The sequence below is a fragment of the Ochotona princeps genome, chromosome 8 (assembly GCF_030435755.1).
Source record: "Ochotona princeps isolate mOchPri1 chromosome 8, mOchPri1.hap1, whole genome shotgun sequence".
Lineage (NCBI taxonomy): Eukaryota > Metazoa > Chordata > Mammalia > Lagomorpha > Ochotonidae > Ochotona > Ochotona princeps.
This window is the reverse complement of record NC_080839.1, coordinates 46094380-46118767: the sequence shown is the minus strand read 5'-3', so window position 1 is coordinate 46118767 and position 24388 is coordinate 46094380. Positions and strand designations below refer to the sequence as shown.

The 24388-nt window shown below is 37.8% G+C and overlaps 1 protein-coding gene and 1 pseudogene across 6 annotated transcripts in view; one reads left to right on the top strand and one right to left on the bottom strand.

Moving 5' to 3' along the window:
• The window catches only part of EXOC6B (exocyst complex component 6B), a 584809-nt gene that overhangs the window by 416380 nt on the left and 144041 nt on the right, over window positions 1-24388 (top strand). For 4 of the 6 annotated variants that reach the window (XM_058667964.1, XM_058667965.1, XM_004582805.4 and 1 more), the window contains exon 20: window positions 13808-13881. In XM_058667964.1, the coding sequence (XP_058523947.1) occupies window positions 13808-13881 (74 nt within the window). Of the gene's footprint in view, window positions 1-13807; window positions 13882-14187; window positions 14320-14399; window positions 14822-24388 lie in introns of those variants that run through there. The other 2 variants (XM_058667967.1, XM_058667966.1) reach the window with 2 other exon arrangements.
• LOC105941678 (calcyclin-binding protein-like) lies at window positions 3459-5429 on the bottom strand (annotated as a pseudogene).

The following is a 24388-nucleotide window of genomic DNA, read 5'->3' as shown; positions in this document are numbered from 1 at the left end:
ACAACATATCCTTATCATTTAAAATCTATACTTCACAAAACTTCACTCTTGCTGTTGAACCTTCTATAGGTTTGAACAAATGTATACATCATTATAACCTAACAAAGAGTAGTTTCATTGACTTGAAAATCCTCCTTGTCTACCTGAGCCTCCCAGTGTTCCTCCGTGTTTTTTTGTGGCTTGGTAGTGTGGCTCATTTTGTTTCTGCACTAAATAGTATTCCATTGTGTGTATTACCAGTTTATTTATGTGTTTTCCTAATGAAGGAATATTGACTGTTGCCAAAATCTAGCAATTATGAATACCGTTGCTCTATCTGCCTCTTGGCTTTCATGTGACATACATTTTCAGTCTATTTCACCAAATACTACACAAGGCCATTGTTAGGTCATGTGACAAAGGTAAATATAGGTAGGGGAAAACACCATAAAATTATCTTTCAAACTAGGAAACAGTTATTCTGGCACAATTTGCCTACGATAAAATTTGAAAATCTTGAGTCTTGACAATTAAAAAATTTTAGTTAAATATTTGAACCTTAGAGTGTGATTGTATTTTCTCTCTCTCTCCCTTTTTTTAAAGATTTATTTGTTTTTATTGGAAAGGCAGGTGAGATTTACAGAGATGAGGAGAGGTAGACAGAAAGATCTTCTATCCACTGGTTGACTCCCCAAATGACTGCAACAGCTGGAGCTGGCCAAATCTGAAGCCAGGAGCCAGGAGTCTCTTCTAGATTTCTCATATGGGGTACAGGGTCCCAATGCTTTGGGTCATCCTCTACTTCTTTTCCAGACCACAAGCAGAGAACTGGATGGGAGGTGGAGCAATCAGAACAGGAACAGGGATTCTGCACTTGCAGAGTGAGCCATTGAGCCATTGTGCTGTGCCCTGATTAATTTTCATCTTTTTAATTTTATAGAACAGTAATAATCACTCAACCCCAGTCCCTATCCCAGTGACAGGTAGCTATAAACTTGTTTCCAGAACAGCTTGCACATGACTTACTGGAACCAGCATGAGAAAAATTCTGTTTCTGGTCACAGAGATTCAGATAAATAGATGGGCATCTGTTGCTGGAAACCCCTCCCCTTTTCTGTGAAACAATTTCTAGGAGGTCTAAGGGATTGGAACATACTTTTTCTTGCTTTCATTTTTCTCCTTTATAATCCAAATATTGACTACTAGAATGTTTTTTTAATTGCACAACTGGAGATATTAGAAAGATATGACTGGGGCTGGTATTATGACACTGTTAAGTGAGGTGCAGCCTGTGATGTTGGCATCTCATATTAGAATGCTGATTTCAGCCCTAGCTACAGCACTTCTAATCAAGCTTCCTGTTTAAAGGCTCATATGCCACAATCAGGTGGGTTTTATTTCTAGAATGCAAGGAAATTTCAACATGTGAAAATGTAATCATGTAATATCTCTGTTCACTGATGTTGTGATCCTATATATAAAAAGCTAAAATTCCACGAACCATGTTAAAACTAATAAATTCAACAAAGTAGCCAAATATAAAAACTATCTACAAAAATTACTTGCATTTCTATTCCTGGAGTGAACAATACAAAAAAGAAATTGTAATAGCAATGCCATTTACACTAGCTTTGAGAAGAATAAAATATTTGAGAATTTCCCATGGGGATGATTGTACCTTGAAAATTATAAAGCACTATTGAAAGAAAATGCATGAATGAAGACATACCTTGTTTGTGAACTGGAATGCAGATTTTTTTTTGAGAAATAGGAAGAAACATAAAATGAGAGAGCTTCATCTGTTAGTTCACTGGACCTGGCCAAAGCTGACAGCCAGAAACTTAATCCATTTCTCACTTATGGGTGGCAGAAGCCCAATGATTTTAGTCGTCACCTTATTTCTCAATGTCTGCCTTAACAGGAAACCGAAGCTAAGAGCCAGAAGTAAGTAACAATCCTGGCACTCTGATTGCTACAGATGTTTTAACTGACATCTTAACTACTAGGTCAGGTAATCATCCCAAAGTTAGTATTTTCAAGAGGTGGATGCAGACATTAGAAGTCTGCTTACCATATCAGAGTGCTAGTTGGAGTCACAGCTACTCCAGCATGCTGCTAAAACACCTGGGAAGCAGCTGAATAAGGTCCAAGTAGTTGAGTCCTAACCATCTTACCTGGGAGATCTGGTTGGGATTCCTGGCTCCTGGTTTCAATGTGTCCAGTCCATGGCTATTTGGGTGTGAACTATTTGGATGGAAGATCTGTCTCTGTCTCTTTCCCTATCACTTTACCTTTCAAATACACAAATAATAAACTTGTTGAAATACTTTAAAGATGTAGCACTACTCAAAATAATCTGCACATTGTATTCAATCACAGTGAAATTTTCATGGATTTTTTTTTCATAGAAATAGAGAAGTCCTTCCTAAATTCAAATGGAATCTTAGGGGTCACTAATTAGGCCTTTGAAAAATCGTGAAGAAGAACAACAAAGCAGGATGATTTACTTGTCCTGCTTTTAAAAGGTGCTATAAGCTTACGGTAATCTAAGCGGTTTAATATTGGAATACAGACAGACATAAACAGCAATGGAATAGAATAGAGACCAGAAATAAACTTTGTATATTTTGACAAGTGTTTTTTTTATAAGAGTACCAACACCATTCAATAGAGAAAAGACAGTTGTTTTCAACAAATGGTACTGGAGGAATAGGATATTCTCATATAACAAAATGAAAATTGGAATTTTAACCCATCTCATAAACAAAACTAACACAAAATAGATCAATCATGTAAAGACTTAAAACTGTAAAACTCATAGACAAAAACTAAGGTCAGAAGCTTCAGAGTATTGGATTTTTCAATGATTTCTTAGTTATAAAACCAAAGGTACAGGAAACAAGAAAAACTAGACAAATTAATCTTCTTGAAATTTTAAAAATTGGAGGCTTGAAAAGACAAAATCAGTAGTGTGGAGGAATTCATGGAATGGGAGAAAATGTTAGCAAATCATATACTTGAATAAAAAAGTAATATCCAGAATATATATTGAACTCCTAAAGATCAATACTAGATAAATGAGCAATGCTATCAAAAAACAGCCTTGAATTGTTTTTCCCAAAAAATGATTTAGAACTGTCCTGTAAACACATGAAAATATGCTCAACATTACTATTTTTTAGGTAAGTACTAATTAAAAGTAGAAGCCAGCCAAGATGGCAAAATCGGGTTTTGTGGCGATGGTTCGCTCACAGGAACCTCAGTTTAAACAACTATATACAAGTGTAAATACCTTCAAAGCAGCTAAGGAATTATGTAAAAGGCTAAACATTACCTTGAGTATCACAGGGAAGAAAATATTGAAGAGGGTAGAGAGCACAGTTCCTCATTGCCATGTTGCCCTCTCCCCAGCCTGGACAGCACCTCATAGATACCTTCCTTTGGAGAGGGAAAAGGAAATGTGCACCCTTATTAATAGCTCAGTGCATATTATCATCTCCATTTTGTAAATTTTTTTTAGAACATTCGTTAACCCTTCCCTGAGATCTGCTTGTGTATAATATGAGGCCTTTTCTTTCTCTTTGCATTCTGTTTCAATGAGAGTCAATTTTCAATGAGAGTTCGTTTGTGTTTTCTGCTTTTTTTCTACGTAAGATATGAATTTCATCCATCTTGACTTCATTTGAACTGACTTCCACAGAGATAGACTTCAACAGATTGCTCACAATCATAAAGTAACACTTGCTATTTGGATTTTTCACCAAAGGATCAAAGGAGCTCTCTGTGAAATGCGCTTGTACATTCTTTGTGGGAACTTGGTGAACTCCGATTAGAGTAGTGTAGATTTTCACAAACTTATCTGACTGATCCCACTCATAATTACTGATTTTCAGTGTATATCCTATTGTAATGGGAGCAACCACAAGAGCTGGCTTTTCATTGTCAAGAAGTTCTGCTTTTTTCTGTGATTCATGTTATGTCTTATTTTTTATTTTCTACCTCAATCTTGGATTTTTCTGCTGTAAGGGTACCATGTGCTGTTTTCCAAGTAACCTTTTCCATCAATACCTTTGTCTCTTTTAGATCATTGTGTAGCTGTAATCTGGGAGTAGCATCTCTTCCTCCCCCACTGGATAATGGTGCTTATTATGCTTTAACCCAGTTTTCCATGTCTGTGCAGTCACAGCTTGAAACAGCCACCATATCTCAGCCCCAGAAATAGCTAATTTCAATACTTTTTAAAACACTATTTGTTGTCATGGCTGATAAAGAACTTATGAGTTCTATTCATAATAATTACACAAAAATCTAAATAGTTTGGGATAAATTTAAGCAAGGCTGTGACAAATCTCTGCAAAGGAAAGGACTAAACATTAAAGAAAGTAATAGAATGCAGACATAACAAAATGGGATAATCTTTATGTTCAAGGACCAGAAGAATTAATATCACTCAAATGCCCATACTACCCAAAGCAACTTCTACGTTCAAATGCGATTCCAACCAAAATACCAGCAATTCTTCTGAAATCATGGGAAAATGGCCCTAAAATTTATATGGAATCACTAGAAACACCAAATTGCTAAAGCAATCCTAAGTAATAGAAATGAAATTGAAGCATAACAATGCTAAATTTCAAGATAGATTGCCAGGTAATTGGCATCAAAATAGTATGGTATTGCCAGAAGAATAGAAATTTGGACCAATGGAACAGCTTAGAAATGCCAGAAATTAATCCACACATTTATAACCAATTAATTTTTTTTACAAACAAGCTAAAATCACATCCTAGAAAAAGAATAGTCTCTTAAAAATGGTATGAGAATTGGATCTTCATCTGAAAAAGTATGAAATAAAATTCATTTTTGAAGAAATCAGCTCACAACAGATCAGGGCTCTAAATCTGGGACCTGAAACCATCAAATTGCTACAGAAAAACATAAAGGAGATACTTTAAGATGCTGGCAATCCAGTTAGGGCTGCTGACAAACATGAGAGCTGGCCTGGGGTTGGGCCAGGCCAGACTGCAGCCTGCATTTGTGGTGTGTTTAAGAGCCTAATCTGGATGATAGCCTGGCAGGGGTTCTGGAGGGTTGTCTTGACCAGGCCAAGGCACCCTCCAGTGAGTGGGAGAGTCAGGTGTTGGGGAAGGCTGGGCCGGGCTACTGCACTCTTTTAGTGACTACAGGGACTCAGCTGTAGTCACTGAAGGGAAAGCTTCCGGTTAGCAAGAAGGATCCATTAGATGATCAGAATCAGAACAATTCTGCAACAAGCTTTGTGTCACAGGCCAGAGGTCACACCTCCCACACTCTTACCCATCTACCACTCAGATAACACCCCCAGAATGTTCTTCCCCTCACTGAGGCTCCTGAGGTAACATCAAGAGACCACCTCCATCCCCTGGTACTAATGCAGTCTAACAGGAAGCAACATACCCTCTTTCCCCCATCCCCACACCCCAGACAACTTTCTCTCACCTCCCTCTATTATCCCAACCCGACTATCTCCATCCCAACTGGAGGCCCATGTTGGTCTGAAAAACCCCTACTTTGTAATGAACATTAAAAAATTAAATAAAACATTAGTTAGGTTTATGGACTGGCATTTTTTTCCGAGTGAAATATAAATGACCAACAGACATGCAAAGGTGTCAGGATAACTAGTCATCAGGGAAACAAAAACACAGTGAGGTTTCATCCCTCCATGTTGGAATGGCTGTCGTGCAAAAATCAAAGAAAAAAAAAATTCTGACCGGGATGTAGGCAAAAAGGCAACCTGGAACAGTGTTGGTGGGAATATAAACCAGTAGAACCATTATGGAAGACAGTCTGCAGATTCCTCAGAAATCATGCTAGATCAACTATATGACCAAGCCATTCTTCGCTGAGGTTTACCCAAAAGGGTATGGAATCAGCATATGCCCCCAAATTATCACAGTTCAACTCATTAACTAAAATGTGGAATCAGCTCAGATACCCATCAACTAATGACTGGATGAAGAAATTGTGGTATACATACATGATGGAATACTGGTCAGTTATGAAGAGATTGAAATCCTGTCTTTACAACAAAAATGAATGCATTTGAAGACAGTTATGCTTAGTGGAATAAGCTAGTCTCAAAAAGACAAATATCATCATGTTTCCCTGATTTCTGGTAACTAACAAGCAGAGTATACAAAAATGCAATGTGGCCCAGCACGTTAACCTAGTGGCTAAAATCCTGGCTTTGCATGTGCCAGGATCCCATATGAGTGCCAGTTTGTATCCCGTCTGCTCCATTTCTCTTCTCTTTAAATTTCTAATTTTATTTACAATTATAATCAGCAAATATACTTAATTGCCATCATCTTAGTCTGTTAAGACTTGTAGTATGCCCTAACATGTGATCTGCAAAGCATTTTCCATGTGCTCATGAAAATGTATAGTTTGTACTGTATATATCTAGTACACTTATTCTAAAGTATTGATACTATTTCCTTACCATTTTTCTGAACAGATCATCTGTTGTTGAAAATATGGGATCGAGTCCCTAGTTTTTTATTGTATTCATGTCCTTGTCTGCTTTCAGCTATGTTAATATTTGTTTTTGTATTTAATGTCTGGTATTGGGTACATACATAATATCTGTCATGTCATTTAGGTGAATTGATCTTTATTGTCTCTTGTGGCAGATTTTTGCTGAAAAGCCATTTTGTCTGATGTATCTAAAGCCATCCTTGCTATGGCTTTTTCTATCCACTTTCAACCTATGAATTTGTATGCTCTTAATACTACAGTGAATCTCTATGGGCAACATATTGTTGAATCTTTTTTTCCTAATGCATTCAGAACTCAGTATTTGATTGGAGAATTACATCTTTTTAAAGTTAATAATGTAAGCACTTGCTTTTACTATTTTTACTACTTTGCAGTTTCTTTATTCCTTCCAGTTTTGCTTTCTTTCTTGGTAATTTGTTGAATTTATTTATATTATTTGATTCTTCTATCTTTGTCTTTTGTGCATCTGTCAATGTTTTTGGTTTCTTGAGGTTATCCTGACACAAAAGAAATTTTGAAATCATAATATTCCATCAATATGGTAACAACTTATCTTCAGCATCATACAAATACTCTATAATATATTCACCTTCTCTGCTTTTCCCATTGATGTAACAGTTTGCATCTTTTTATGCATCACGGATCTATTAATGAGCAATTCAGATTTCTGGGTAGTCTCCAGACTCTCTTCTTTAATGGTTATCCTAGTATAGATTCCCACCAACAATGTATTAATATACCTATTTCTCCATATTCTTACCAGCATTTGTTGTTGTTTGTTATTGTTTGGTTTTTGGATGATAATGATTCTAATTTGAGTGAGGTAGAATTTCACTCTAGTCTAAATCTCCCATCTTCTAGTTTACTCTCTCAGTGTCCTCAGTGACTGGAGCTGAGTTAGATTGAAGCCAGGAGCTGGGAACTTTATCTGATTCTCCCACAAGGGTACAGAGCCCAAGCACTTGAGTCATACTCTGTTGCTTTCCAGACATATCAGTAGAGATCTGGATCAGCAGTGGAGCAATTGGGACTTGAACCAGTGTCCATAAGGGATGCTAATATTACAATTGTAGGCCTAACCCACTATACCATAATGTTGGCCTCTGCCCATTTTTCAACTGGAGTTTTTGTTTTGTTATTGAATTTCTTGATCGCCTTATAAATCATGGATTTTAATCCTTTATCAGTTATATAGTTTACCAATATATTTTGCAAAATAGTTGCAGCTGGAGACCATTATGCTTAGTGAAATAAGCCAGACCCAGTGAAATAAGCCAAAGAAACCCCATATGTTTCTCTGATTTGTGGTAACTAATACATAAAATACAAAAAACAAAATGTATATCAGTGAAAATGACATGTTGTAATTTGATTATTCTTTGTGACCCTTGTCTATATTCCTGTGGAATAGTGGTTTTTGGCTTTTTGCTTGTAGAGCTAGTTGTTTAGAAGAGCATGGAGCCCAAGATTATTAAGTAAATTCAAAGTATGTTATCTCAAAACACTAAAATAAACAAAAAAGAAGAAGAAAAAGAAAAAGGAAGAAGAGAGTAAGGTGTCATTGTGTTCTTGGAATTGTAGCTATTAATTTCATGAGATGTATTCTCCATATATTAATCAGTGCAAATGTAATTTTTTTAAAAAAGATTTTATTATTATTGGAAAGCCAGATATACAGAGTAGAGGAGAGACAGAGAGGAAGATCTTCCGTCCGATGATTCACTCCCCAAGTGAGCCGCTACTGGCCGATGCGCGCCGATCCGAAGCCGGGAACCAGGAACCTCCTCCGGGTCTCCCACGCGGGCGCAGGGTCCCAAAGCATTGGGCCGTCCTCAACTGCTCTCCCAGGCCACAAGCAGGGAGGGAGCTGGATGGGAAGTGGAGCTGCCGGGATAAGAACCGGCGCCCATATGGGATCCCGGGGCTTTCAAGGCGAGGACTTTAGCCGCTAGGCCATGCCGCCGGGCCCGCAAATGTAATTTTAAAATAAATAAAAACCACATAATGTTTTACATCACATAATCTCATCCTGATATTAATTTTTAGGCTTATATGTCCATCCATACAAGCTCCAAGGAGCTGTTCTGACCACTGCGTCTTCCTCTTTTTTCTGTTTCCTTGACTTTATTCTCCTTGGTTCTTCCTTAGGTTCTGGGCGACCTTTCTCTGACCAGCAGGACCGGGAATGGATTCCCTGTGGGGTCCATCAGCTTCTCTCTGTAATTAGCTTAGTGGAGCCACTGTGAAGTGATGCAAGAAGGCTTCAGTTTCCCCAGAGCCACACTTTGTAGTCTAGTGCACCCCTTTCTCTTGCTCCAGGGAGCTAGATACCAGGAAACCATTATGTTAATAAAGCAACAACAGCCCTTATTTTTTTCAATCTCACAAAAAACACATGTGACCTGACATGATCTTAAGATATAAACAAGTACCCAGTATGCTTTTGGCTCTAAAGTACTGAATTTTCTTATGTATCTGGTATTTTGACCAAAACCAAATGCCTAATCCATTCACCAAGAGCCAGTGATGCTATCTTGTCCATTGTCTGGACTGGAAGTTCACTGGGAACAATAATACACTGATGTTATCAGGGGACCTCTGGGGTCTAGTTTGTCTTTTCACTTTCCTCTGATTGGAACACATTTTGTTTTTGTCCCACAATTTTTGTTTTATCTATTTGCCAGACATTGTATAGTTTTGCTTTCCTGAAATATACTTTTCCTTTTTGCTTGTCTTCCTTTTAAAAATACTATTCACCTCCAGATGACAATTTGCAGAGATTCAATCCATGTTACTTTTTTTTCAGAACTTGGATCTTGAAATGTCCTATGTTAACATCCAGATTATAGCCTAATGCAACCATTTTGACTCTGCAAAGCCCATTTAGACTCTAAAACTACCGTTTTATTCTAATTCGGTATTCTGTGCTCTTTGGTGTCTTTTTTCCCCCTAGACCAAGCATGATCATGTTAGATAATTAAAATTGAAAGAATTTGTTTTTCTTCTTCTAAGTAACAGAGGCTCTTAATTTTTAAGATTAGCTTTCAGGAAATCCAGTAAGCATTTTGGAATTACTGGAATTAACTACCTCTCTCCTCCCCCTTTTTAACCTTATAATTTTAGTGAATTATAATGTGAAGATTATTAGAAATATACATTTATAAGATTTTTGAACAATTAACATAATATTACCATATCATATAGATTTATACATGTATGAGAGTATGAAGTGTTGTTGGATCTGTAATAAGCAAAGTTTTTATGTGACTTTTGTTTTTCCTCTTGCATCTTTGCTGAAAACAGACTTTCTTTCCTATATTGTTGCACATCTTCTCTAAATTTTTCAAAGTGAAAATATATCCTTCGTAAACTTTTATGTGTCGGCAATTCCCTCATTGAAAAACTTTGCTCATTTACAAATTGGATTTTGCAGTCAGGCACTAATACCAGCTTAGATTCTGTGAGTGCCTATCAGGGATCAGACAAGGGTGAAAGTGAGGGTCAAACACTTGGGAGGAAGTTGTTGCTGGTCACAAGATATACTGACCCGAACATCTTTCCCAAGAGGATGCATGTTCCATCTTCTGACAGCAGAATGAGAGTCCCTCCCCATGTGAAGTTTTTCTCATGTCTGTCAGTCAATATCTGGAAATTGGGGGTACAGACTAAGCTGCATAGAAAGCTAAGTCTTGAACAAATTATATCTTGTCATTAGAGAAAGTGCTGGTACATTAACACCACTACATAATGTGTTCGTGTGTGTATGAACTCTCAAATGTGTGTGTTCTTCTGTTTCCTTTTCTCAGATTATAAAATTATGCATACTGATTTTAAAAGTTAATAAAATTTAAAAAGAAGAAAAGACCTTTTCTTCACCTCCTTTTCCGTTGTAGCCTTGGTTAGCATTAGGAGTGAGTGCTCAGTATCATTTTTTCTATGCATATTATAGTTTGTTAAAACAGGACCATCTATAAATTCTAATTTTTCTTTTTAAAATACTGATATTCTTACACTATTAACACTTTGCATGTTTTAAAACCTTGATTCTAAAGAAAATCACGTTCTATGAGTATATCAAGTCACAAAATTACTGGAGGTCTGTTTTCTGTATGTAATAAATTTTTAAAGAATAATGCAAATGAAAATTTCTGCGCTGTGGCAAATGCAGCGATAATTAGTCACAACAACTTCCTTTTAATGAAGCAAATATTTGTGTATAAATGAAGTTTGCAATGCCAACGCACTCACTCAGCACTGAGTGGCAGCTAAATTTCTCCACAGTTTTTATCCTAGATATAGAGCAGTATTAACCTTTCTTGGGCCACCAGTTCTCTGAGAATAAAATTAAAGCTTTGGATCTTTGCAGAGAAATGCATATTCACATGAAAAGCCCAATTATAATGATAATCAATTATGATACACCAGGCATTCTGCCAATTTGGTTTATTTCACAGTGGCTCTGTTATTACCCTCCTTTTTGAGATAAAGGTATCGAAGCTTAAAGAGATTAAGTGATTTGTGCAAGTCCATCTAGCCAGTAAGTGGGAAGCCGGGTTTCGACTTGTGATTTATTACCCCACAGCCCAGCCCCTAATCATATGCTTGTGATTTTAAGGAACTCCTAAATTTTCTTACAGCATGCTTACTGGTACTGAGATGAAAGGCCCCTTACATACTGCAGTTCAGAAGTTTTGCTGGCTGTGAGGAGTGTATGTGGTTCACCAAGCTTTCTATTTGTATAACTTATTTAATTAAATCCAGTGTGTGTTGATCATTGCGTGTTTTAAATACTTGTTAATTTTGAATTGTGACCTTTTTCCCTAAGGAATTTACTATCTCTACATGGGAAGACAAGAATTATGCACCTAAAATAATCAGGAAAAGAAATATAAATATTCAGTTAAATATAAAGTAATTAGGCATTTTCACAAACTGTATATGAAGATTAACGTTTTCACTTTGTCATGTCAGAGGGACGGTCTCTGATTCCTTGATTTCTAAATAGGAAACCCAAATCTTAAAAGGCTACCATATCCTTCGGGAACCTGGACGATTCAGTATGTCATAAAAATGAAGCCTATAAAATGAACTTTGAGAACTAAAAATGCATCACATCCAGATTCCTGAGTGTTTTCATCAGCTGCATCTATTAGCCCCAGGGAGCGTGCTCAGCACGGAGAGTCCAGAATGTGTAGCCAGCTCGTAGGCATTTACAGAGCAAGTCTATCAAGTTGAACATATATAGGACAGTAGAGTATCTCAATCCTTGATGTATTTTGACTCAAGCGAAGTTCTTACTGACAGAACTTTAGATGAGGGTCCCAGATTTGAGTCATGCAGCATCAAGACTGATAATCAATTTTGGGAGAAACCATCAAGCCTGGAAAAGCTTATTTTAGCTGCTTATTCAATAATCGGGGCTGTCAAAAACAGTGCTTGTGGCCCAAAGAATTCTTTTCAGCAGGATTTTAGTGTGGGAAAATTGTTACATTTGATTTCAACAGTTACTGTATACGAGGCCATCGAAGATAATAGCTGTTAGTGTGAATGGTGGATTCTGCCAAGCTTCTTATTAACATATCCTTCATCTCATAATTGTACAGTTTTTAAAATTTACTCTTAAAATTTTTATTTCATACATTAATTATGATAGAATTTTTAAATGGCTTTTGAATTGTCTTCTCAAAGCAAATAGAAAATTTTATACTGCTAATCATGCTATATAGTTTGTCTTAGTACATTCATGAGTCATTTTTAGTTGAAATATGTATAATAATAGTATTTTGTATGTAGCTATAAAGCCACTTGTGTTGTATTTTAATTAACAAATTGTTGCAAATTTCATTTGACATAATGTTGTAATATCTACAACATAAATTGTTAATATTGTTTTTTAACATGAGATTAAATTTTATGGAAACTTGTATGTTGAAGTAATTCCAGAAAATAATTTTAAATTTTTTATCATTGTTCATAATGATCATTTGGCTTTACCTAGTTTGGAAATAATTTTTTGGAAACATAGAAGCATCTTGATGGATTTTATTTAATTTCAAAATAAGATATCAACTCCCTGCAGTTTCTTAAATTTGATCATGAAGAAAAATACTATTGAAGGAAAAAATAACTGCCTTTCATATTTGAACAGACACCTGAGTTGTTTTTGAGATAAGTAGTTGATTGTTATTAAACGTTCATTACATTGGCTTCATATCAGTCTCTTAAACAAAAATAAAGGCATAATAATGTTCATGTTTTGAATTTGCCATGTATGTGTGTGCCTATGTGTTTGTGTGCATGTGTGTTGGGAAGGGGGCTTAAGATCTTTTGATTTCACAGTATGCAGGGCTCGGGAACAATAAAACTTGACATTCTTAACTGTTACTAGGATTTGTCCCTATAGCCTTGTGTGCCTACCTTCTTCTTAACAATACAGAAGCCAGAGTCATAAACTGTGCTTGTACCCAAGGTGCGATTGTAAATTGCAAATAATATTCATGTGGGCTCTTTGACCTAGGACTAAATTGGAACAGAAGGAAGAGAAGGAAGAATTTTTGAGAGTTGCATGAAAACAAAAGTCAAGGGCAAAGAATACACAGGAAGGACAAACATGAGCAAATGTCGCCCCAGTTTTAGAATAAGATTTTTTTTCAGATGGGCTTTTTCATATCTGTACAGATGCCTTCACTCAAAAACCACACAACTGATTGGACAGCCTCTGCTGCTGGGTGTGTGTTGGGCGGCATCGGGGGGATCCTGGCAATAATGCACTCATGAGATAATACAAATAATCAGTGAGGGAATAATTAATGATGTGGCAAGGAATATTTTTTGATAAATGCTCAGGGAATGAGGTGACAAGCATGAAATTAGAAAATTCCTTCGGCAATCTAAAATATAAATAGCTTTTGGAACTGAAAAGAGTTTCACAGCCGAAGATTTTATTGTGTTGAGAGGAAAAACTTTTTTCTTTCCCCCATTCCCTCCTCCTTTGCAAGTTGTTTGTCTGTTCACAAAACAAATACTCTAAAGCCCAGCGCAGCTCATGGGAATAAATTTCAGGTCGAATTAGTACAGTTTCCTTGCTGTCAGGATGCTGGAATTAATGGTGTTTTGATGACACGAATTTTGAAGGGCAAACAAAGAAGCTGAAGGGAGAGAGACATGACTCCTTAGAAGCTTGGTCCTCCTCTCCCCCAGCCTCTCTTGTCTTCCCTGTCATCCGTCTGCCAATCTCCCTGTCCATGGTTAGTTAAAGGCGCTTTTTATCCTCTTTTCTTTCCCACAGAGTTTGCCAGATCCGGCCCGGTGCCTGGGTTCCAGGAGGACACGCTGCAGTTGGCCTTCATCGACTTGAGACAAGTAAGTCTTTGTGTTTTTGTTTTTTGTTTTTCTTTTAAGATGTGTGACTGAAGACCATCAGGTCTTAAGGAAAAGGGGAGGGGGAGCGGGATTGGCATTGGCGATTCACACTGGAGACCTAAGGGTTTTTCCCTGTGTTTGAGGCCACCTCTTTTATTTAGCTATCTGGGATCCTTAGCTATGGTGGAGTTAAAGGTTTTGTGGGTAGCAGGGAAGGCAGGGGGTGGGAGGAGGGACCAAGAGAGAAGAGGGACTCAAGTGACCCTCAAGTGATGTGACCCATTGTGTTGTGGTTGGCTTCTGCAGACACAGCAAAAAGATAACTCAGCAAACCAATGCTAAGCAGGTGCACTGATGCAGAGACTGACTGCTTGGAGAACTTTTGTTTGCAGATAATATGGCCAGCAGCATTTGAGAAAACAAACAAACAACAAAGAAACATTTTATGTTCCAGATTGTTGGTTTGGTTTGTTGGTTTTCCCCTGCTGCCTTAAGTCTTCCAATCCCTTCCTTCGGAGAATGTGGTCAGCCTTTAGCAACTGAGTGGTTGTTTTTGAAGATGGCTGGCAAAGACCCTGACCCGTCATGCTAAACTGATGTGCTGCCTATTAAAGTAATGTGATCTAAGCTGGTATTTTGGCATACCTGAACATTGGGAAGCCCATTAGTTAGAAAGAGCCATTCTGTAGGACTGTTTTTTTGCAGATTGAAATCAGTAGATTGGTAGAGCTTGGTGGTTTGGATATAGTGGGGTTGGATGGGCGGGGGCCCAAAAAAGGAGAGAGTTAACTGGGCTCTGTCATCTCTTCACTCTGAAGATGGATGGGGTTGGATAGAAAGTGTGAATGAAGTAAGAATCAATGACTGATGCTGCTCTCCTATTAAAACAATCTTTTTTTTTTGTCTGTTTTAAAAAGGGGGCTGGCTTTGTTTCTCCTGCCATAATGATGCAGTGCCTCTTGTTTTCAGAGCTGACATAGTTTGCATTCTGAAAACTTGTAGATACCCAGGGTATTTCTTAAAGCTGTAGGACCCCTTGTATCGGTAGTTCCCCTACCCCTGTGACTTGATTCATGCTGCAACAGCTTTTAATCCATAATGGATGGCTTGAGCTACCCCTGAATCCTTGTATATGGGCGGTGCAATCTGTCATCTGATGACAATTCTGGAAAGCCCTGTTAAACAGAAAACAGAAAATTGTGTGTCTCCAGACCTACCAAAGCTTGAGGATTCAGGCTGTGTCCCAGAAACGTGTGTCAACTTAATATTTGGGGACCGAGGTGGGTGTTCTCTTTACATAAAGGCTTTCCCAGCATGGTCTCAAATAGAACCGAGTATGCCTTCCCACACTTGAGACTTTCCACCTGTGAATTTGAAAACTCGATTAACATGTGCAAGTTTTAACCCTGTGACACATGATGAGATTGAAAGATTGGGATTTTGCTTTAGGATTTTCTGAGGTTGTATCTATTGGATAGGATCTACCCCACCCCACCCCCACTATTGCTTCTCAGAAATTCCCAAGCCAATTGGTAGTTCTTGGAAAGTAAAAGTATAATTTCACTGGAGAAAAACATCAAAGGGAAAAATTTTCCATTCTTGCTACTCATGAAAAGGAAGTGTAGTCATTCTGTCTAGTTTTGAGGTTTTGGTCCCTATGGAAAGCAACTAGCATTCACAGAAAATGTTAACTAAGAGAGTAAGTTAGAAAGCACAGCCAAAAGAAGGTGGGTCTGCGCTGGGGTGAATGCTCCAGTACTCATGAACTCTCCATTAGCACTTAAGTGCCTGTTTATTATTGTTACTATTGTATTTCTGGTTCCAAAGTTTCTTATGTTTTAGTCGTAGAAACCCGAACTCCAAGATTTTGCTAATAAAGAAAAAGAATAACTTCTGTTGAATCTATCACCTACTTTCTACCAACCTCCGTCTGCCTTTAAGAAGCCTAAAGGGATAATTTGTCTAACTGAGATCATTTTTTAAAACTTCCCACAGTTGTTGGCTGATGTAGCTCATTATTAGCAAGCCTCATATAGATTGAATCATGGTGAGAAAAATGACCATTCTATCTTCTGTATTGAAAATATTTGTCTCCTTGAAGTTCTTAGTCATTTCCAGAACTTAAAGTGGGCATCTTTTAGAAAGATTTCTGGACTATAAATAAGAGTGTGTTTCCAGAGGAGAAATCCTAACATCAAATGAGACATGATTAAGTGTCCTTTTGCATGTATTCTTGAGAATCCTGAAATAGAATTTTCTGAACCTAGGGAGATGAGGCTGATCTTAAAAACCCATAGTAAGATCTTGTGCTTGGTACGTAAATGCCTGTGTAGCACCCACCCTAGGTTTGAATATTGTTTTGCAGGAAAGCTCACTGCCCCTAGAACAGCAGGTTCTACACTAGGATAGTAATGATTACCAGGAAAAAAAGTGTTTCTCAAGTGGAATTAAAATCTATCTCATTTAACAATGATTTCTTAACTCATTCTGGTATTAATACATCCCAAAGTGAGAGGAATGTCTTTCTATTCCTGATTTATTGAACTTCCTACTTGCTACAATCAAGTCTCCTCCACATGATTCATTGTTATCTAGTCCTTATATGGACCAGAATTGAAGACTTTACTCTCATTGGCCTACATTCTTCCATCAGTTATTGGTAACATGGATTCTACCACCACCCTTCAGTGGTCTGTCTAAACATTTTTAGATCCTAATTAAGATATCTGACTTTCCAGCTGATACAATCATTATAACATATATATATCAAGGAGAAAAATATTAAGCAAAAATGGCAGAAGTTAAGGGAAGAGATTAAAGTTAAAGCAAATTGTAGGGTATACACACACATGCATAAAGATGCTCTGCCCCCAATGCAGTGAAACATGGAGATTTTGCTGTCACTGAATAAAACTGCCTCACCAGTATATAAGCATATTCATGTTGATCATGCTTTCATGTTCTCTTGCTTTAGAGGTTTTCAGACACTATCAATTGAATGACAACGTAACAAAATATTCAAAACATGTAAAATGTGTTGAAATCATCCCTGTATAGACTGTAATAATGGAATGCTAATTTCATTAGGAAGCAGCTTAGATGAGGATAGCAAAATTATCCATCCTTTTTCACCTGTATTGTCTATTCTGTCTTTCTTCCTTCTTAAGGACAAGAGTGAATGACATTATGAATATACAAGCTTTCATGATGTTTTGCATTTGTACTGAACTTCAGAGTTAAAGTACACTTACATACACATCTCAGTTGTCAGTTTTCTGGTTTTAGAAAACCTGCTTTTAATAATGTGAGATAGTGCAAGTCAGAATCCCCTTCCTTAACATTTTATACTTACTGTTTTTATAACTTCATTAAAATAGGATTGCATTACAACTTCACACATAAATATCAAATACATGCACATATTTGTACCAAAATCTAAATTTGAACTAATGTTAAATCCTGAGAAGTACATGGACTCCTATAATCAACTGTCTTGAAGAGTGATGCATGGACTAATACCTGCTGGCCATTAGTGACAGCAGAGAGTTACAATGCAGGGTTAATAGTAAATTCTTCACAGTTCCTTGATTCTTTAAAAATACTTTAATTTATATTTTTTGCTCCTATGGTTGAACAGTGGGTAGATCAATGCTAGTGAATACTAGAATTCGATTTTCATATCAGTTTACTTTACCAAATTGAGTACCTATTCTAAACAAAGTACAACTAATGGGTTATGGTAATACATAAATGACTAACACAACCCTTGCCCTCTAGAAGCAAATGCATAATCATCAAATACTAGGTTCTAATATTGGGCACACGCTGATAAATATTACATTAGAGGGATAAAGCCATTGTTTATCTTTCAATTATTTTCATTGCTTTTGCTGCAAATAAATCATGCCATAGTATACTGGCTTGATATATGAGAATCATTTATTACACAAATGTTTGCAGATGGGCAATTTATGATTGATTCAGCTAGTTTTACTCATACTTTGAGGTTAAACTGGCTAGGGACTGGCTGGTCTAGGAAGCTTTAGCTAGGCTGACACTTTCTCTGTTTTGTGTAGACTCTCATTCACAAGTAGCCTGTCCCAGGCTTATTCACAAGGCGTCTTGGCAAAGTTCCAAGAGAACCAGATGAAATGTGCGAATTCCCTGAGGTATATGCTTGGAACTAGCAAATCATCACTGCCACCTTGGCTAGAGTTAGTCATAAGACCAGCCCAAGAAATGGAGAACTCCCAACTTACAATCCAGTTGAAGTCCAAGACTTAGATAAACAATGTAAATCAGGAGCAAAATTGGATCTGTAAGTTTTAAAAGAAGCCATGAAGTTTAGACACCCTAGTGGCCTGAGTAGTGACAAAATGTTTCACTGAGGGACTGGCATGGTAGCTTAGTGACTAAAGTCCTTTCCTTGCACATGTTGGGATGCCATATGGGCAATGGTTCGTATCCTGGCTGTTCTACTTCTCATCTAACTTCCTACTTGTGGTCTGGGAAAGCAGTAGAGAACAGCTCAAAGGCTTGGAACCCTGCACTCACATGGGAGATCTAGAAGAAATCTCCTGGTTGCTGGCTTCGGATTGGCTCAGCTCTGGCCATTGTGACCACTTGGGGAGTGAATCAGCAGATGGAAGTTCTTTCTCTCTGTTTCTTCTCTATAAATCTGACTTTCCAATTAAAAAAAAATCTCACTTAATAAAATGGATGGTTAAGCTGAAAGAAGGGCAGCATTAATGAAGAAAGAAAATATTTCGGGCACAGAAGAAAGCATATTTAAGTTTTGTTTGAAAACTTTGTGATGTATATATATTGTTTTAACAGGAGTGTGTGCTCTGTGTACTCTCATTCCTTCTGTAAGTATTAGGTTAATCTTTTGAATTCCTATTTCCCAACTTCTTTTGCTTTCTTGCAATGAGCCTTTCAACTTGGACCTCTTTTCTGATGTCCTTCTCTCTCTCCTTACCAAATACAACTGTTTCAGGCCAACTTAAAACCCTTCATATGTAGGTGATTCACACTTATCATAAGGGCATTCTTACCTTCACAAAATAATGATTTTAATTATTGGTTTAATTTATGGCAGCCAGTTTTGCATATCTAACTGAAAAGAAAAGGTTTCAGAGTGTTTTTTCTTTTTCCTTTGCAACATCACCTTATTTTCTGTTCCTTGGCCCCAAGCTATTTACTTCCGATATACCATTGCATCAGATCTCCTGAATGGAACCTGTTGGCAACAACTCTCACACAGCAAGCCATCCCAAGATATCTAATGCTTTTTTTAGACTGAGCAGTTGCTAATTCCCTCTAGGCCAGTTAGTCCCCAGTTTCTAACCTACAGTCTAAAGTAAACAGCATGCATTTCCATTGCAAGCACAAACCTTGCCTTAAAAACAATCATAAGACCTGAGAGGAATAACTGTATCTTTTTGGAGGGATTGTGCACAAATTCTGGTACTATTCCTATTAGAGTAATAGAATAAAACCAGTTCTTTTCATTTAGTTAACACCAGTTAGAGATGCAAGAGCTTAATTTACAGTGTAGACACCCCTGCTCTCCTGTTTCCTATCCTGTTTTGATCCCACTCAATAAGATTTTAGTTTTGAAATCCAAATGCAGGAATCTAGCAATTATATTGATCCTCCTCAACTTGGCTGACACGGGAAAATCTTAACGTTCCATGTTAATTTTATGTATTGTAGCTTCAGTGGAAAACCCATTCAATCAAAAGCTGATTTCATCCATATACGACATACCAAAATGATACATAGTCTATAGGATTTTGTTTCACCAGTCTAAACTATCCCCTAATTTGGAAACTTTATAGGGGACAAGAGTGGGAGTGAAGCAGTCCCATTTCTCCAAAGGCCTGAAATATTGATTTGTTTTTCATCAGAACCATTAAGCTGTTAACAGGAAATTATCTCCCACATTACTTCTTAATATTGGTCCTGAACCTGCTAGAATATAACTTGGTTTTGGAGTAAGTGGCCTGTAGCTTTCCTAAGTGTTTGCTGAGCAGTTACCAAGAATTCTTGATAGAGAAGAAAAAAGTGTGACAGTACATGGTAGGGGAAATATTTTATGACATAGATAGAGGTAGAGGAAGATATAAAGACAGTGAAGGAAACCTAGATCCTCCAAATGCTTAGTTGAAAGAAGCATTGTATTGACCTTCAGAATCAGTATGGTCTGGAATAGTCTATAAAAATGGGAGTACTCTGAACCAGAGTTAGAAATAAAACAGCATGATTACTCAGAGAATCAGAACCTGTCATTACTCTTACTTGTGTAGGTGGTGGGATTGGAAGGAAGTTTAACCCTTAAGTCACATAAATTTGGAAAAGATGGTCTGTACCATTAATGTGGTAGCATGGACATATGGGGAGGGCAAATCAGACATAAGATTTGGTGGTTAGAAGAGATGTTAGTAATAATTTTATATTTTAATTGAAGAAGCTTTATAAAGTTCATGAAAAATTTCTCCCACTTTTTAACTCTATTTTTTTTTTCAGGCAGTTTTTGAGGCCCCCTTATCTGAGTTAAAACTGAATGGGCATTTGTAAAGATAGGCAAATATCAGTAATATACAGTATTGATATGCTTCAGCCACTAGCCTTGCCTGGGACATTTAGTAATGAAAGTTGTCAGGGAGAACACATGGAAGGAATCATCAGTTTAAATTCTCTGAATTTCTGAATGTTAGGGATTAGTTGGACACGAGTCTCCTCTAGAACTGCGGACATTTTGCCTATCTTCATAGCAGCTTCCTGACTGGGAGGAAGTGAGCTCAGAAATGCCATGTCAGGGCCTTTTTGGATTTAACGCAAAACCTACTTTTTATAAATCAGGATCTTATGTCATAATAGGTAGAGCTTATGTCTTTGGTATAGAAAATTACTGTATCTTCTAAGTGCCAGTATAAGACCCAGGTGAAAATGGACAAACTGGAACTGTAGCATGTTTAGAAGAACATTTTCTATTTATTTTGTTCTCATTACAAAAATCACTGTAGCACCTCAGAGGTCTTATTTCTTAAATTGCTAATGTGATTGTTTCAGGAGTTTAGGAAACAGAGTAGGGAATATTAGTACTAGCTGGACCAACATTGAGACCATGATTTATAAAATATGGATCCTCTTTTTTGTACTTTTAGTCCTTTTAAAAAACCTGGGTTGTTTGAATGACAGGCATTAGAGAAATAGGGAATTTCTAACTTCTGGTTCACCCCCAAATTCTTGTAAAAACCTGGGGTAGGCCAGCCTGAAGCCATGAACCTAGAACTTCATCCAGGTGTCCCATGTAGGTGGCAAGGACCCAAGTAGTTGAGTCATCATCTGTTGCTTCCCAGGGCAGATCAAAAGAGTAGCTGGGACACGAACCAAGGCACTACAATATGGTTTGTGGGTATCCCAATCTGCAGCTTAATCTACTGAACCACAATGCCTACCTGGTAGACTTTTTTTTTTAATAGAGAAGGGAACCTTGTAAAGAAGGCAGAAGGCAGAGAGCAATCATACCTACTTACTAGCAGTATAGACCTCAAATATTTGTTTTTTTGCATAGTCCTCATAGTCCTCATTAAAGAAGTAACGTCTGGGAGTCTTGAGAACCCTTCCCTATACACAGCTTATATATCTGAAAATGCTGGCTCATGAATGATGGATACTGTGTACCCTGTTGAAGTCCTTATGCTGTATAAATGACACCCATAAAGACAAGCAGTGGGTGAAAGTGCTTCAGTTAGAAGCAGTTGTGGACAACTGTCCAGGTAGCATAAGATAAAATGCCAATCTTTTGACATTTCTTCCCAAGAAATGCACTGGGCTTGTCTTCTGATCCATGTTCTTCCCAAGTTTACATTATCAGTTACTATTGTTCACTCACTTTGACATAATCTTAATTTATGAGGAGTCTTTAACAAAGTGTTATGGAAAGTGTATGTTATTTAAAACTGTGCCTGGATTCAAATTTGTGTAATAAATAAATTTTTTTAATTTATTTGAATTTTGGGCCTGATGTGATGGCTCAATGGCTAAATCCCCACCTTGCAAGTGCCAGGATCCCATATGGGTGCCAATTCATATCCCAGCTGCTCCACTTCCCATTTAGCCCTCTGTGGCCTGGGAAAATAGTAGAGGATTGCCTAAAACCTTGGGATCCTGCACCCATGTAGGAGACCCAGAGGAAACTCCTGGCTGCTGGCTTCAGATCAACTCAGCTCCAGCCATTGTTGCCAATCATGGAGTGAACCAGCAGGCACAAGATCTTTTTCTCTGTATCTTCTCTCCATAAATCTGTTGTGCCTTTCCAATAAAAAATAAATCGTTAAAAGTATTCAATTTTTTTTTGAAAGAGATGGAGAGAGAGTGAGTGTATGTAAGCCAGCCAGTCCATCCTGTGGTTCTCCCCCTAAATATCTGCAAAGGCTCTAAATAGGGCCAATACCAGGATTGAGAAACACCATCCAGTATTCCCATGTAAGCAGTAGGAACCCAGTCATTTGAGTAATTAATACTATCTCCCAGTGTCAGCATTAGCAAGAAGCTAGAGTCAAGCATGGCTTCGGAAATTGAATCCAGCATTCCAATATCAGGCATGGTATCCTAAGAGATATCCTCACCATTAGACCTGTCACCTGCTCAAAAGTTACTTTTTAATTCCACTTTCTGTGAACTTTTTTTTTAAAGATTTATTTTATTCTTATTACAAAGTCAGACATACAGAGAGGAGAAGAGACAGAGAGGAAGATCTGCCCGATGATTCACTGCCCAAGTGAGCACAACAGCCAGTGCTGCACCGACCCGAAGCCGGGTACCAGGAACTTGTTTCCAGGTCTCCCATGCGGGTGCAGGGTCCCAAAGCTTTGGGCCGTCCTCGACTGCTTTCCCAGGTCACAAGCAGGGAGCTGGATGGGAAGTGGAGCTGCTGGGATTAGAACTGGTGCCCATATGGGTTCCCAGCGTGTTCAAGGCGAGGACTTTAGCCACTAGACCCGATCTGTGAACTTTTTAAAATTATGCTGGTAGACGGCTATTTTGCCTAAATCATGGTTGTCCGGCACTTATACACCAATCTGTAGCAGGAACCTACCACTTAAACTCCAACAACTAAAGAACATTCTGTAGTCAGTGTTAGTAGGAACATTTTTAGAATTGCAAGTCTAATTTGTGATAAGCTTCCATCTCTTTACCTATCCAGTGGAGTGATGACTGTAATTTTTAATGTGGGCATGGTACCAGCATCACTCCTGATAACCTCAGAATAAATTCATTCAGTTCAGAGGACAGTGCCTTATTCATTTTAGCTTTGTGTGAAGAGCTAACAAGCATAATAGTCACCTGGCAATTTCTACTGTAGCCCACAGACAGTATCATGGGTCCTCTAATGCTATGACTAAAGAGACTAGATAATATATAAAACAACCTTGTGCCTGGTTGGCCCGAGGTGTTGCACTACTCTCTGCTTCTTCTAGAAAGTGAAATCTTGAAAAATAGCAGGTTTCTGTCTTCCAGCACACAGTATTAAGTTGCACACTCACTGCAACTTAGAGAAGTTTCTGAGACAGCCATATCTTTGAGAGTAGAATCATCATCAATTAACCTCGCTGGAAGTAGCAGAGGTTGTTGTGGGAGTGCTGGCTGAATTAAAGCCTGCTAGGTTCTATACATTAATCTCAACTCCTTTATCTACCCTGCCTAGTATCCTTCCAGAGAACACTCACAGGCAAAGGAAAGGGGAGCCCAGCAAGGCTTTGGAACTACTTTCTCACTACAGCATAATAAAGATAGCCGCTTGAGAGCAGCAGAGAGTGACAACAGGGGTCCAGATGTGGGGATCTAAGGGCATATTTTAGTTTGCCAAGAAGAAAACCCACTTAGCCATAAGATGATTAGCTACCATGGAAGCAACATTTACAAGCGCAGACTCATGGGGGAACTAAGAGCAAAAGAAGAATCCAGTACCCTAATTTGAAGGTTAAAATGCTTCCTTTTGGCATGCTCTGCACAGTAGGAATGGGTTGACACATAGGTAAAACGGGAAAGCAGGAACTAGACAGCATCAGTGAAGGTGGAAAACCAAAAAGATAAGTGTTAAGTGTCAGATCTCAAGTAGTCCAGCAAAGATGAAGAACAGGATCAAAAATGAAAGAACCACATTGGGAGGCCACACAGTAAGTTGGAGAGTCTAAGGGGAATAGTCAGAAGAGATGGATTCCCTAAGGCAGTGGTACCCAGGAAGTAGTCTTTGATAGGATGCATAGCAGCAAGGAGGGATCCACAAATGAAGTGATTTCAGAAATAACCAAACAGCCACTCATGCTATTTCCTCCTTGATTAGTCAGGATCATTTTTTCTTGGTCTGCTGATTTCCAGGGTAAAATAGCTTACTGAGGATATGGACAGAGAGGGAAGGTGATAGGACACTCTAAGATGTCTTTAAGCGATTCTTATACTTGAAATAAAATTTTTTAAAAATCTAAGTGGATATTAT